We start from the raw sequence: 12,486 nt of genomic DNA on the forward strand, positions 1-12,486 counted from the left end.
TGCTGTTTTTTACTTTTGCAGTTTAATTGCATTGTGCTTCTTTGGCTGTTAATTCTTGCTGTTATGGTCACTTTGTATTAATTCCGACGTCTAGACAGAGTTATGTGCGCTGGCAGACTCCCCAGCCGTTTTATAGCCTATAGGCCTGTTTTAATTTTGCGAGACAGAAAAAAAAGGTGCTGCTGCTGCTATTATGATTTTGACAACACGGATCTTTGTGTTGATAAGTAAATGTGACCTTTGTGCCCAAATCACACACATTAAGGTGCCAGTCTGGGAGGTGTGGTAGTGGGCAAATGAGTCACCAAGCAACAGAGTCAGGGATAAAATCAGACTGTTAGGACACCGTCTGGAGAAGAAATTCCCCTCAAGTGTGGAGGCCTGTATCTCTCATCCACACAAAGATGCAGCAGCAGCAGCAGAAAGATCTAATCTGGGAAGGGAATTTAAAAAATACAAAGACTTAAAAGATTTTTGGAAGAATCCGGCATGACTGCTTCATCCCTTGCACCACATTTGCCACCCACACTAGCTTTTCCTGCAGTATTTTCACTGACGATTCCTTCACTTTCAAATTTCCCAAATGTCAGCTTGGAAAAGTCTGGTCCTCCGTTGCAGCCAAATCTTTTTTTTCCCCACTTTTAATTCCATTTTATAGTCAAAAAATATGATTTAAATCTACTTTTCAAGGCGTGAAACCAGGAGGATGTTGTGAAATTGAGTTCCAGTGTGTTTTCCAAAGACATTCATGTTTTTTTGAAACACTTACTCCCTGAGAGGAATCTGGCTTGTAGCTATACTTTCAGTTTTCTTTCTTTCTCTACATTTAATAAGTTAAATAGTTTTGAAAGCGCCCCCGTCCTGTGCTGATGAAGTAATCCCATCCGCCCTGTCTCCTCGTCCCTGCAGATGAAGCCGCTCCAAGCCTCAAGTCTTCCTAGTTGGCGTGAAACTGAGCAAATCACACATGACGTGAAACAGCTGGCCCGTGAGCCAGAGATAATTCCAATAAAAACCGACTTTAAGTGTTTTGATACACTTTCACTCCCTTTTTCATGAGAGTTGGGGTCGCGGCTCTTCCACATTCCCAGCTCTGCCTCTCACTCTTCCAGGTACACGCCCTTTGACTTGTGAAGGGGGAAAAGTTTTAAGGACAGGAAAAAAAAAACCTAAATCACGGAAGAGATTCTGCAGTCCTACTAGTTTGGCAAGTTCTCTGGGCTCAAAGCAACGTAGAAAGGCGGAGAAGAGGGCAGAAACTCAAATTTGCGCACATTTATACACTTCTCTTGTCGCACAGACTGTAAACGGTGAGTTGAATGCGTCTTTTTGGCGTCTTTTGGGTTTATGTTCTGTATAAGCTGCTTATTTTCTCATCGGGGTTTTTTTTGCCACGTTTCGATAAACTCTTGCAAGAGCCATCCCATGAAACTTGGCCGCTGTCTGACTGCAGGACGGTTTCAATGACTCCGGCTCCTCCGAAGTTTTAGGGCTCATGTTGCAGTTTGATAAAAGAGGAAAACGTAATAGTTGTTGGCGTTTATTTGCGCTTTTTGGTCCGATCGCCAGGGCGCGATTGCTATATGCTGTCCGTGTCCGTTTCTAGGAAAGATACCTGATATTTTGATGTAGATCAGTTGTCAAGTCGCCGATCAATTGCAAACAGCCTATCAAAAATTGAAGTGACTCCGAGGTGACAGAGTATTTGGGCTTAAATTTACGCAAATGGCACACGGGTCGTGCGTAAAAGCGCATTTTCGAGCAAAACGTGTTTTAAACAACATGTTGGGCACAATATTTTTTTAACAAAGAGGCCCACAGGAGTGACAACCTGGCTTTTAGGGTGGATTTTAGTGTAGCTGACAGCTTCTCTCATTGCTGTTTTTCACTGTTTTAAATGCGGCTGCTGAGTCCGCTTGTTGATAACGTCCGTATTTTCAAAGCCAGTCGAGGAATTAGATGAAAGACTGTCACTGTGCGTCTGCTCACCGCAATTTACAGCCACAACCTAACTTGTTCCTGTGTTAATATTTTATGCCACACTAGCGGTAGTATTGTCATTACTCTGCGCACATACCGTATCACATTCGCCCATTTGGAAACGCAACACTCAATCTCCTTTGGGCTCTGGAGGGGAAACGGGAAACCTCTGGTTGTAGGCCTGTATATTTAATTATTTGCGCAGTTGTTTTGGGAGCTTTTAAGGCAAATAGCGGGGATCAGTTGGTCTCCAGAGTTGGAAAAGATGAAGACTGACGTGGGAGGACGAATTCATTTGTCTAAAAAATGGGGCACGTTTCCAGACAATACCACCTCAAGACAGACTCCTTTGTGAATAATGAATGTGAGAATGGATGGGCATAAATGTCAGGCTAAGAATAGAAGAAATACCTTGTTTGTGTGTGTTTTAATAGGACACAGTGGGAGCCGTTAAGGCCCTTGTGTACTCAGGCTGCAGAGGGTGTGTCACCAGCAGCTCAGGAAGAAGTCCCCTAAAGTTCCTGCAGAACGCGGGATTTGTTTATAATCTAGCAAAAAGTGACAAGAAACCAACCTGCTTTGTCAAAATCAGCTCTCCTAATGTTCACACCTTTCGTCTGTGACACCTGTTTTTACAATCAAATGAGATATGTTCCCTCTCTGCATGCAAACTCCTGGTTTTATTGTGGCGGCAGACAGTAAAAGATCACTGGGTCACCTGCAAAATCTGCAAAGTGTGGAGTGAAATGTTAGATTTTAATGACCCTGTGCTGTCAGAGTCCCTGAAGGTATAATGAAACTAACAGACACATGCCCTAATTGGCCGTGTGTGCTTGTGGTGACTGCTGAGGAGAAATCGCCTCTCTTGGACGGTACTTGAGTGTGACATGAGCTTCAGTAATTCCAATATGCATTTGTTTTGTACAAATTACTGACGACACGAGGCGAAACAAAGAGTCCACAGTGTGTCCTCTCATCAGTGTAACCTGTTTGCTTTCCAGCTGACAGGCGTTTTTTTTTTTTGCCGTGAACAAATCTTCTCACTGCTTTGGGGCAAACTAGCTCGGAGTTGGCCTGTAAATTCCTGTCTAAGTGATCTCCACAGACAGCAATGAATGGAATTTTGGCAAACATGTGTCACCGAGTGGCATGTTGCACTTTAAGGAGGTTTATCTATACATGTGTCAAGATCTGAATGAGCGATCGCCTCCCTGTCAAAGTGAGGCTGTCTCAGTTATATCTGCATGAGAATTAGCTGTTGAAGTGTGAATAATGGAGGTCAGTAGTGTGTTTGCATGCAACAAGGTGAGGAAAAGAAGGATAGGACGGTGGCAGGTAAGAAAGAAAGAGGGAGGAAGGGAGGGGAAGAAGAAGGACGAGCAGACAGGGACTAGGTAATCCCTTCTGTAATCTGAAGCCCAGTCCCCTCGGTAGCTTCAGCAGATCAGATGACCTATCAAAGATCAGAACTTCCATTGTGCATCACAGCTTGTCTCTCAATCAGACTCCCTCTCACCCTCTCTGCTTATCTCACATCACCATCCCTCCCTCATTGCAGCTCTCGAATCAACACCTGAAACGAAAGGCCTCGCAGGGACACGAGGAGATCCTCTGTTTTATTTTCCACTGCATGTGCCTGTTACCTCCATGTGTTTTGAATGAAACGTACAGCACGCGACCATGTTTTAATCTATCTATCTATCTATCTATCTATCTGTCTATCTGCACAGAGAGGAGTCATGGAGCATGCCATTCAGACCCTGGTGACGGTCTACCTGAAGTCGTCCAAAGGAAAGGAGAGTCTAGGAAAGAAGGAATTCCAGAACCTTGTCAAATCCCAGCTCGGCAACATCCTCTCGGTTAGGAAATCTCCATGAACCTCCCTGAATTGTTGCCAACACTTACATTATGTAACCGCCTCACAAAAAAAGCACACAGCAGTCTTGTATTAGCTGTCCAGATTTCTAAACACGTGGATTGTGGCCAATTAGTGGTGTAATGTACAGCAGGTGAATAGGAAAAGTGATCCAATATGATAGGATGACATTCATCAGCATTATAATGCAAATGGAGCCACTGATAGAGGGGTCATTTACTAATCGTGTACGGTGATTTCACCTGTGACAGTCCAGCTAGAGTTACTCATCATCATGGTTAATGGTTTCCTGCTCATGTGTGCCTACTTCCCAGGATGCAGACAGCAAAGAGGCCATCAACAACATGGGCCAGGGGCTGGATGCCGACCATGATGGCAAGGTGGGCTTCGAGGAGTACCTGAAGCTGGTCGGCTACCTGGCGTGTTCGCTCAGCGAGCAGCGCAACCTCGCCAAAGAGGAGCCCGCACAGAACGCCGCGTCCGAACAAGTGGCCAACAACAAGGAGGAAGAGAAGGCAGAGGCAAAGGAGGAGGCAAAGCCAGAGGCAAATAAAGAGCCGAAAGCGGAGGCGGCTGCTGCTGCGAAGGTAGAAGCAATCGCAGATGCAAATGCGGAGGTGAAGGTAGAAGCAAAGGCAGAAGGCGAGACGCAGCCCGAGCCGGCAGCCGTAGGAGGAGGATTAGCGGCAGCAGCGGGAGGATTAGCAGCAGCAGCCGGAGAGGCGGCGGCAGGAGGAGCGGCGGCGGCAACAGAAGCAGCAGCATCGGTGGTAGAGCCAGCCAAGAAGGTCGTAGAAGAGGTGGAGAAAGAAGTACCGAAGGTGGAGGAAACAGTAAAGGTGGAGGAAGCCGTGGAGAAGGTGGCTGCTGCTGTGGATGCTGTGGGGGAAGAAGTGGAGAAGAAGATAGAGGAAGCAACCTCATAGGGGACAATAGATTCCTTTGCGAAACAAAAAACCAACAACAACAAAAAAACGCACTACACACTTACATTCAGCACGAAACAGCATCAGTAATGCCAAAATAAGTTGAAAATCCACTGATGATTTTTTTTTAAAAAAAAAAAAACATCAAATACACATGTTTAAAGTGCAAAGAAAGTACAGGTAAAAGTTCAAACACTACAACTCCAGCTCTGATAGAAACACCACTCCTTATATATAAAAAATGATCCATGTACATGACGGTAAATGTGTTGCTTTTGTACTACTCATTACCACTATGTTCAAATGTTTAGCATGTGCCTCCCTTAGCACATTTACCTCATTATGACATACTATGATAGCATGCAGACGTACACTATCATGTGCGTGCAGAATCCCTGTGAAAACTTGGCTGCAAAGTATGATTTCCCTGCAAATGTGGCCAAAGTATGTTAACACACTGCTGCCAACAAGGGTTTTAGTCTAACTATCATCCTGGTTGTGTGTTTGTTTCTTCCACAGTTGTGTCATGCAGCTTTGTATTACAGTCTTTTGGGTCCTGCGGCATCATACGTCTTGCTAACACCTTAAAGGGATAATCTGACATTTTGGGAAATATACTAATTAGCCTAATAGCCGTGATTTAAATGAGACAAATGACACAAGTCCTGCATGTATCCATTGAATGTGAAGCTACAACCAGCAGAAGGAAACACCAATTTGTCTCTTTCCAAAGGTAACAACAACAAACCAACACAGAAAAAATAAAGCTCATGAATTACATTGACACATCCTGTTTGTTTAATTGGTTGTTTGCACTTCAGTCTTTACAGAGCAAACAAGATATTGTGTGTTAGTTAGTGAGCTTTAAGAGGATATGGTTGGAAAGAGACAGACTTGCTGTTTTCTGCTGTTTATGTTGCCAGGCAGACATGAGACTCATCTGAATCTTGGCTAAAAAGCTAATAAGCACATTTCTGTACAAGAAAAGCTGACACTAAATCTTTCTCCCTTTTTTTTTCTTTTTTTTTTTACCTTTTTTAATTCACAGTGCTTTGGAGCCGATTTAGCATGACAATAAACTAACTGTTTTGCTGAATCTTTGCATTACTTCAGCTCATCTTAACTGTGTTTTCAATGCCTGCATTACACCCTCTTTCTTTCTTTCTTTGCCTCTTTTCTCCCTGTATATCCCAGAAAAGCTGCCTCCGATATATTCTCCACGCTTGTAATCAGCCATGAATTAACTGGAAGATCAGGTGTGACCACTGGCTAAATAATTAAGGTCCAGAGATGGAATCCACACCAAAGGACCCTAAGGGTCAAAAAGGAGCCCAAAATAGTCCCATGGGTGCTGGCTGGTGACTAGAGGCGCAGGTCAGAGAAGGTATTCATGCAACCTAATCTGCCTGGATTAGAAGAGAGGACAACATAACAAAGCACCAACAAAGCCATAACAGATGTCACCTGGTAGAGATGCTTTTTTCTCAATTAGTGCCTTTGTTGTAATTGTGTGTTCGAAGCCGCGGCAGGTTGTGTTTATTGAACCGTTGCCGGACGGTACATTATGTGGAGTGACCCCTGGTAGCACTGGATGGAGGGCAGAGACGAGAACAGGCCTCAGTAGAAACTTGACCTCTGGTTCTTTAAAAAATTGCTCATTGTTTGTAGTTTTAGCTGCCAGTTGTTCAGGCTTGTGTCTTTGTCAGTCACACCCTCGTACAGTTTAAAGACCCTGTTTGACCTGCAACTGGATCCTTGTGTACCAGGCATTGGGAAACCACTGGATTAGACATTTGATGGGGTAATACACCCTGGGACTCAAACAATTACATGAAAGTAATCCCGGGCTCCAGTGACGCTACCCATCAGTACGAGGTGGTAGTGTAAAAAAAAAAAAAAGGCATCGTAGTCAGAAGTTGCGCTTTTTTATTTGAATACTGAGCCATCAATATGAATCTTTGTGGTGTGATCTTTTACAACAGCCTTACAATAAGATGTCGCATGCTGTCAGAAGCTTATTTGCCAGATAATACCAATGTATTACCATTATCAGGGCCATTATTTAAGTTCTATTTGGCCTCATTTATATTTAACTTTTAAACCTATATCTAACTCTTTGTTCGGACCACTATGGAGATCACTTGAAAATGTTCTTCTTTGTCACATTATATGCAATTTGTTAATTACAATTTAATGACGTGTAAATTGTCTCGTCATCAATAATGCAGCCATGAGAAGAAGAAGAAGAAAAAAAAACCACGACGGCTTGTGTTGCAGGCCCTGCTATGTTATAGGTGTGCGTTTATGCCGGCTGCATAGTGCTTAAGGCGAACACACATTGTGGGCACGCTACCAAAGTGTGCGCCTCATGCACTGTCACAGCACCTGGCACTTCAAACTGCTCCACGGCAAAACGGGCGAGACAAATAAGCTGGAGTCATGTGATCGGCCTGCCTCACTGTGACACTCCCATTGTAAATACTCTGTCATTTACACTCACTCTGCTCTGCTTTTATACTCACAGTGCGTTTCCTGCAGTACTAACAAACTTCCTGGACACTCTGGGCCTTTTTTAGATTATGTTATTATATGTTTTATGAAATATATACTATATACTTTAAAATATCACAATACTTTTTTGGTACTTCCTGTGAATAATAGAAAAATCAGCCTCTTTTGCACCATTTTTATGGATGGATTGCACTAGAGTAGCTGGGATAAAGCTCAGTAGGGTTGAACAAGCAAAAATTCCCTTTACTAATGTGTTAAATTACTTAACTTGCACTACCAACACATGCCTGCGTTTAAAGTCCTGGGCTAAACGTCATCTGGAAATCATTTTTTATCAGTTAATCCCGTATTTGAAACGTTTTCTTTCAAAGCAGCTGAACTGTCTGCAGTTTTGTTACCGTCCCTCAGTGTAAACCCCACCCAGCCTTAACTCATGTAGATTAAAAACATGCTGGAACCGAACACAGCAGATTTGCAGCAGGGAGTGTTTTGCAGCCACGTTTTTCTATTGCCACACAATAAGTCTTATTCATCCTGAGATGCAGTCGATGAAGATAAAACCACTGTGTTACAAATCCTCTGAGCAGTGTACATACAAGTGTACTTTTAAGGCTCAAACTGTTTGTGAACCATCCCTGGGATATCGTGCAGGTTTCCATCATTTACTCTGTTTATTTCCTGCAAAGTACTAGAGGGCATGTTTATGTTTAGCAGTTGGACTCCTATCGGTCCACTATCACATCCAATAAACTTCATCACGCTAATATTTCAACTTTATATGTAATGCTGTATCATTTTTTTTGCTCATTCTATGTTAATGGCTAATATTGAATAAAACTGTGACAATAGCAAGTTTTTATTTGTGGTTTGCTGAGTTTAAAAAAAACATTTCCATGCATGTGTGTGATGAGGGTGAAACACCTGCGCAGAGAAAGAGATAGGGGGAGGTAAGAGAATCTGTCTACGTAAGAGGGTGAAGGAGTTTGGTGGTGGTGGGGGGGGGGGACAGGTGATATTTAAGCCACTGGTAAACTCTCTCCCCATCCATCTCTGCCTTGGCTCTGTCCCCTGCACCTCTTTAAAGACAAAGGAGGCCCTCCATCAGCACTCAGGTAAGACGGACAACTTGAAAGAGCTGCTTTGCTGGACTTTCTCTTCTGTATCTGATGGTTTCCTTTAGAAAAGAAAGTATTTTATCAACTGTGCAGCAGCAAGAAATAGCCGTATGTTGAAAAATGTTAGTGCAGAAGGAACCGGGTAGTGGGAGCTCAGCTGTAGATTAAACTCTTTTTGTTCTTGATGTGATGTTTTTTTCTTGACAAGGTAGTTCATGCATCAGTAAAATGTGGAAATGAGCAAAGCAAGAAGTGAAAATATACTGGCATCAGAGTAGAATACAGCATTATGAATGGTAGCTACCAGTGCAGCATGGATATACCAAACCACAATGTTTCCTGCTTCATAAAACTTTTTCTTATTTGCCGTACCACATGGATCTTGTTCCATCATTAAGATTGCATCGTGCATATGCATTATTACCATTTGAAATATTGTGTTACTGATGACATTTTTGTCTCCATGGTTCCCTATTGTATTGTGTCAGTCAGTGAGACAGATGACCCCTATAGATTCTCTGCAGCTTTGGTGTCCGCTGACCTCCTCTTTTGTCTCCGCTGCTTGTAACTCTGACCTCTCCGGCACAATGCTCTGCAGCGTGATGAGAGGCAATAACCAGACTGACATTAGCATCCCTGTCTCCTTTTGTATGAGTTGATAGATAATAAATGATGCACGGAGGGGAGGACTGGCGGTTTGATTGTGCACCTTGGGTATTTTTGTTGTGGATCAGCCTCGACGCAACACTGCAGCCTGTTTTCAGATTCCCTGAACTTTAAACTTGAGCATTAAAGCTGAATGTGTGTGAGCAAGCATGGAAGCCAATGCCCCCATCTGCATGTTAGCGTATATACTTGCACCTCAGGTTACTCGCCCCCTTAGTTTGTGAATGTGATTACCAGACAGGTGTTGAGTTTCACTTCTGGTTTCCATTTTGAATGATAAGACTGTTAGGCGCTCAGCAGACCAGAGACAGACATGAAGCCTCTTTTCACTGATGCCACCGTGTTAATCGCTACATGCATTACCAATTCAGCTTACAAGAGCGATAACCTGAGGACCAAAAAAAAACTATGAGGCATGTGCTTTTTTTTTTCTTCTTTACACTCCAACTTTCTTTGCATTGTTGACAGTGACTTATCTGTGTCTGTGTGTGCACAGTCTCTCCACGAGTCCAGCACAAGAAGCTCCAAGATGCCGGACACAATGTGTGTAAGATTGTTCGAAAAGCTTTTCCAAAGCTCTCCTCCATCTTTTCCATCCAAAACCTCTGAAATGTCACACACACATAGTGGCCAGACTACTTGAACTGGGGTCAGAAATAGCCTCTGCACTTCAGAGTGTTATTCAACCCGCTGTGTAGAAATGGGGAAACCTGTCTGCTTTGGTTTTCTTCCATTCATCAATCTGCCTGTCCAGCTATCACTTTGTCTTGGAGGCGGCTTCACCCTCGGTTGCTATGTGACCACACATGCAGCCGGGGCTGGAGCGGGCATTTAGTGACGGAGTCTGACCCCTGTGACCTGATTGCCTCTTCCAGCATGTCCAAGGAGCCCAGTTCCAACCTGGAGAGTGCCATGCAGATGCTCATAAAGACCTTCCACAAGTACTCGGGGAAGGAGGGCGACAAGTACACTCTGAGCAGGGGTGAGCTGAAGGAGCTGCTACTAGAGGAGCTGGGGAGCTACTTAGGGGTAAGATGTGGCGAACACACTAATGCACTTTTGCACAAAAAAAAAAAAAAAAAAAGCATCACACAAGCAAAGGTATGCGCTCACATGCTCCACAAGTTTGAACAGGCCTGTGCAGTGATGTATGCCCACACACACACACACACACACACACACACACACACACACACACACACACACACACAGCAGAGCACACATTCTTAACTCTCTCTGTGTTCCCCCACTGACAGAGCTCCAAAGATAATGAAGCAGTGGAGAAGGTGATGAACGACTTGGACGCCAACAACGACGGGGAGGTAGACTTCACCGAGTTCATCATCCTGATGGGCGCCCTCACAGTCGCCTGCAACGACTTCTTCCTGGAGTTCAAAACAGATGAAAAACCAAAAGAAGGCGAGTCGGCGGAGAAGAAAGAGTGAATCAGTGCAAGAGAATGGAGGGGGGGGAGAGAGGAGAAGAAGGAGGAGCAAGAGGGGGAAAGAAATGTAAATCAGGAGAGATAGAGGACAGAAGAGCGATGGATTTTTGTCTTAAGCAATTTGTAAACACTGCAGCTACACACGAGGGAAGCGGTCCAGCAGTTAGTTTGTGGGTTCACAGAGCAGGAGGGGAGGGAGGGGGGCCTTCAGCGGGAGTTTGTGTTTTCCCTCTGCAACTGTTTTCATACCACAGCTTATCCGGACCTAGTCGCACTGTTCTCATAGCAACGAGCGACTTCACAGACACAACAGGGTACATTTCATCTTTCCACTCAAATTCTGCAGTTTGCTCAGTTTGTGAGATTTCATTTAAAGGCAATCGGAAAGTCGGGGAGATTTGCAGAAATGGATGTTGAAGCATTTCTTGCACATAAATGAATAATTTCTGAACATATATTAAGTTACAGATTATCATATTATTGTATGTATTCAGTGTTCAGCAATAGGATATAATTTATCCCCTTTCTTGAGCCTATTTTGTAATCTTTTTTTTTTGGTAATAACCAATGCTTCAACAATATTAAACATGGCATTTAATCAACTATTAACTGTCATGTGTTTGGTTTCCTTTAACTATGCGACACCAGTGGACACGTCTGGCATGAATCGCTGCACCTGGAAATCCAGTGTCAGCAAACTGAGAGTGTGTGTTGGTGTGTAAGCATATTTGTTGCTCTCTCTCTCTGTGTTTGTGTGTGTGTGTGTGTGTGTTTGTGTTAGTGTGCGATTGTGTATTGGGGATTCCCACTGAGTAAACTGCTCCAGCTCACACATCCTGCCAACAATATCCTGCAAATCTTGTTCCACTAGATATAAGCTGACCCAGATGTTTGACTTGGATCTGCATAGAAAACTTCTTCAAAAGAGGAAGACGAAGAGAGGAGAGAGGGTGTGAGGGGGAGATAATGAGTATCCATATGTCCGTCTGTGTGTGGATAAAGAAAGTACAGCAAAAAACAGGGAGTGGATCCAATGTATGAAGCACAGCAGTGAAGTATGTAACTTGGAGAGCGATGGTATAATCACAGAGGAATGCTCAAGCTGCTGTGACTGTTAGCACACTTAGTGTCCCTCACATCAGTAAATCAACACGTCCGCTTCCACCTCATTGGCTTTCATAGCTGCTTGTCACTTTTAAAAATGTGGCAGTGGAAGAAATGCGAAGCAGCTGAATCACAGATCTGTTTCAACCACGCTTCTGGGTGTAATTGTGCCTGAACGCTGATGAGCTTAAACACCTCCTCTTCTTACCCCATCAAGAAGCTGATTCAAGACCAGCCAGCCTCTGAGGGTGCAGTTTACACTCTCTGCTTTCCTTCCTCGGCGCTCTGAAGGTGTCCTCTGGTTGGCTGGTTTGAATATCCGGCGTGCACAGGTATCATATTCAAAACAGTGCGCACAAGTAGTAATACTGTTGTGGCCTGAGGGGAAACGAACGAGCTGTAGCGACTGTTACCTGCCGTCTCATTACAAAGAGCCAACAAATCAACTGTCTTCCTGTGGGACAAAAGAGGCCTGACAACATGTTCTGAACACCTCACAGAAAAATAGGTGAAACGTCTACATTTGTGATCTATAAGGAATGAGTTTTTAATGCAAGATCAAATTATTTGATCAAAAAGAGAATCATTACAGCTTATAGAAGTCATTGCAAAACATGTAATCCTTTAATTTAGTAAAAGTACCAATACAAGAAAGTCAAAATGTACTATGCTGCATTAGCAGCAAAAGTATCCAGAGTACACTGTAAAAACATATTAAAAACAATCAAATGAATGGCCAAACAAAAACCTAAATGCTAATAATTCAAATAAAAAGCAAAAACAATACCTCTACAGACATTTTCGTCAGATGTTCTGCAGAGAAACACTTTTTTCTTACAGTTTTTTTCCAAAATTAATACAGCA

At 43.5% G+C, this 12,486-nt stretch overlaps 2 protein-coding genes across 3 annotated transcripts; both read left to right on the forward strand.

The window, feature by feature from the left end:
* Positions 1-1,149: 1,149 nt before the first annotated feature.
* On the forward strand, positions 1,150-5,878 carry s100u (S100 calcium binding protein U). The gene is made up of 3 exons (XM_023261101.3): positions 1,150-1,310; positions 3,711-3,839; positions 4,171-5,878. Exons 2-3 carry the CDS (start codon positions 3,720-3,722, stop codon positions 4,780-4,782), a joined length of 732 nt encoding a protein of 243 aa, XP_023116869.2. The 5' UTR covers positions 1,150-1,310; positions 3,711-3,719; the 3' UTR covers positions 4,783-5,878.
* Positions 5,879-8,303: 2,425 nt separating this feature from the next.
* On the forward strand, positions 8,304-11,123 carry s100s (S100 calcium binding protein S). Of its 2 annotated transcripts, XM_023261099.3 has the most exons (4): positions 8,322-8,405; positions 9,571-9,617; positions 9,950-10,103; positions 10,331-11,123. In XM_023261099.3, exons 2-4 carry the CDS (start codon positions 9,604-9,606, stop codon positions 10,517-10,519), a joined length of 357 nt encoding a protein of 118 aa, XP_023116867.1. In that variant the 5' UTR covers positions 8,322-8,405; positions 9,571-9,603; the 3' UTR covers positions 10,520-11,123. The 2 variants fall into 2 exon arrangements, with proteins under 2 accessions (XP_035799804.1, XP_023116867.1); XM_035943911.2 differs by lacking the exon at positions 9,571-9,617 and having other exon boundaries at positions 8,304-8,405.
* Positions 11,124-12,486: the final 1,363 nt, after the last annotated feature.

The sequence above is a fragment of the Amphiprion ocellaris genome, chromosome 15, assembly GCF_022539595.1.
Source record: "Amphiprion ocellaris isolate individual 3 ecotype Okinawa chromosome 15, ASM2253959v1, whole genome shotgun sequence".
NCBI lineage: Eukaryota > Metazoa > Chordata > Actinopteri > Pomacentridae > Amphiprion > Amphiprion ocellaris.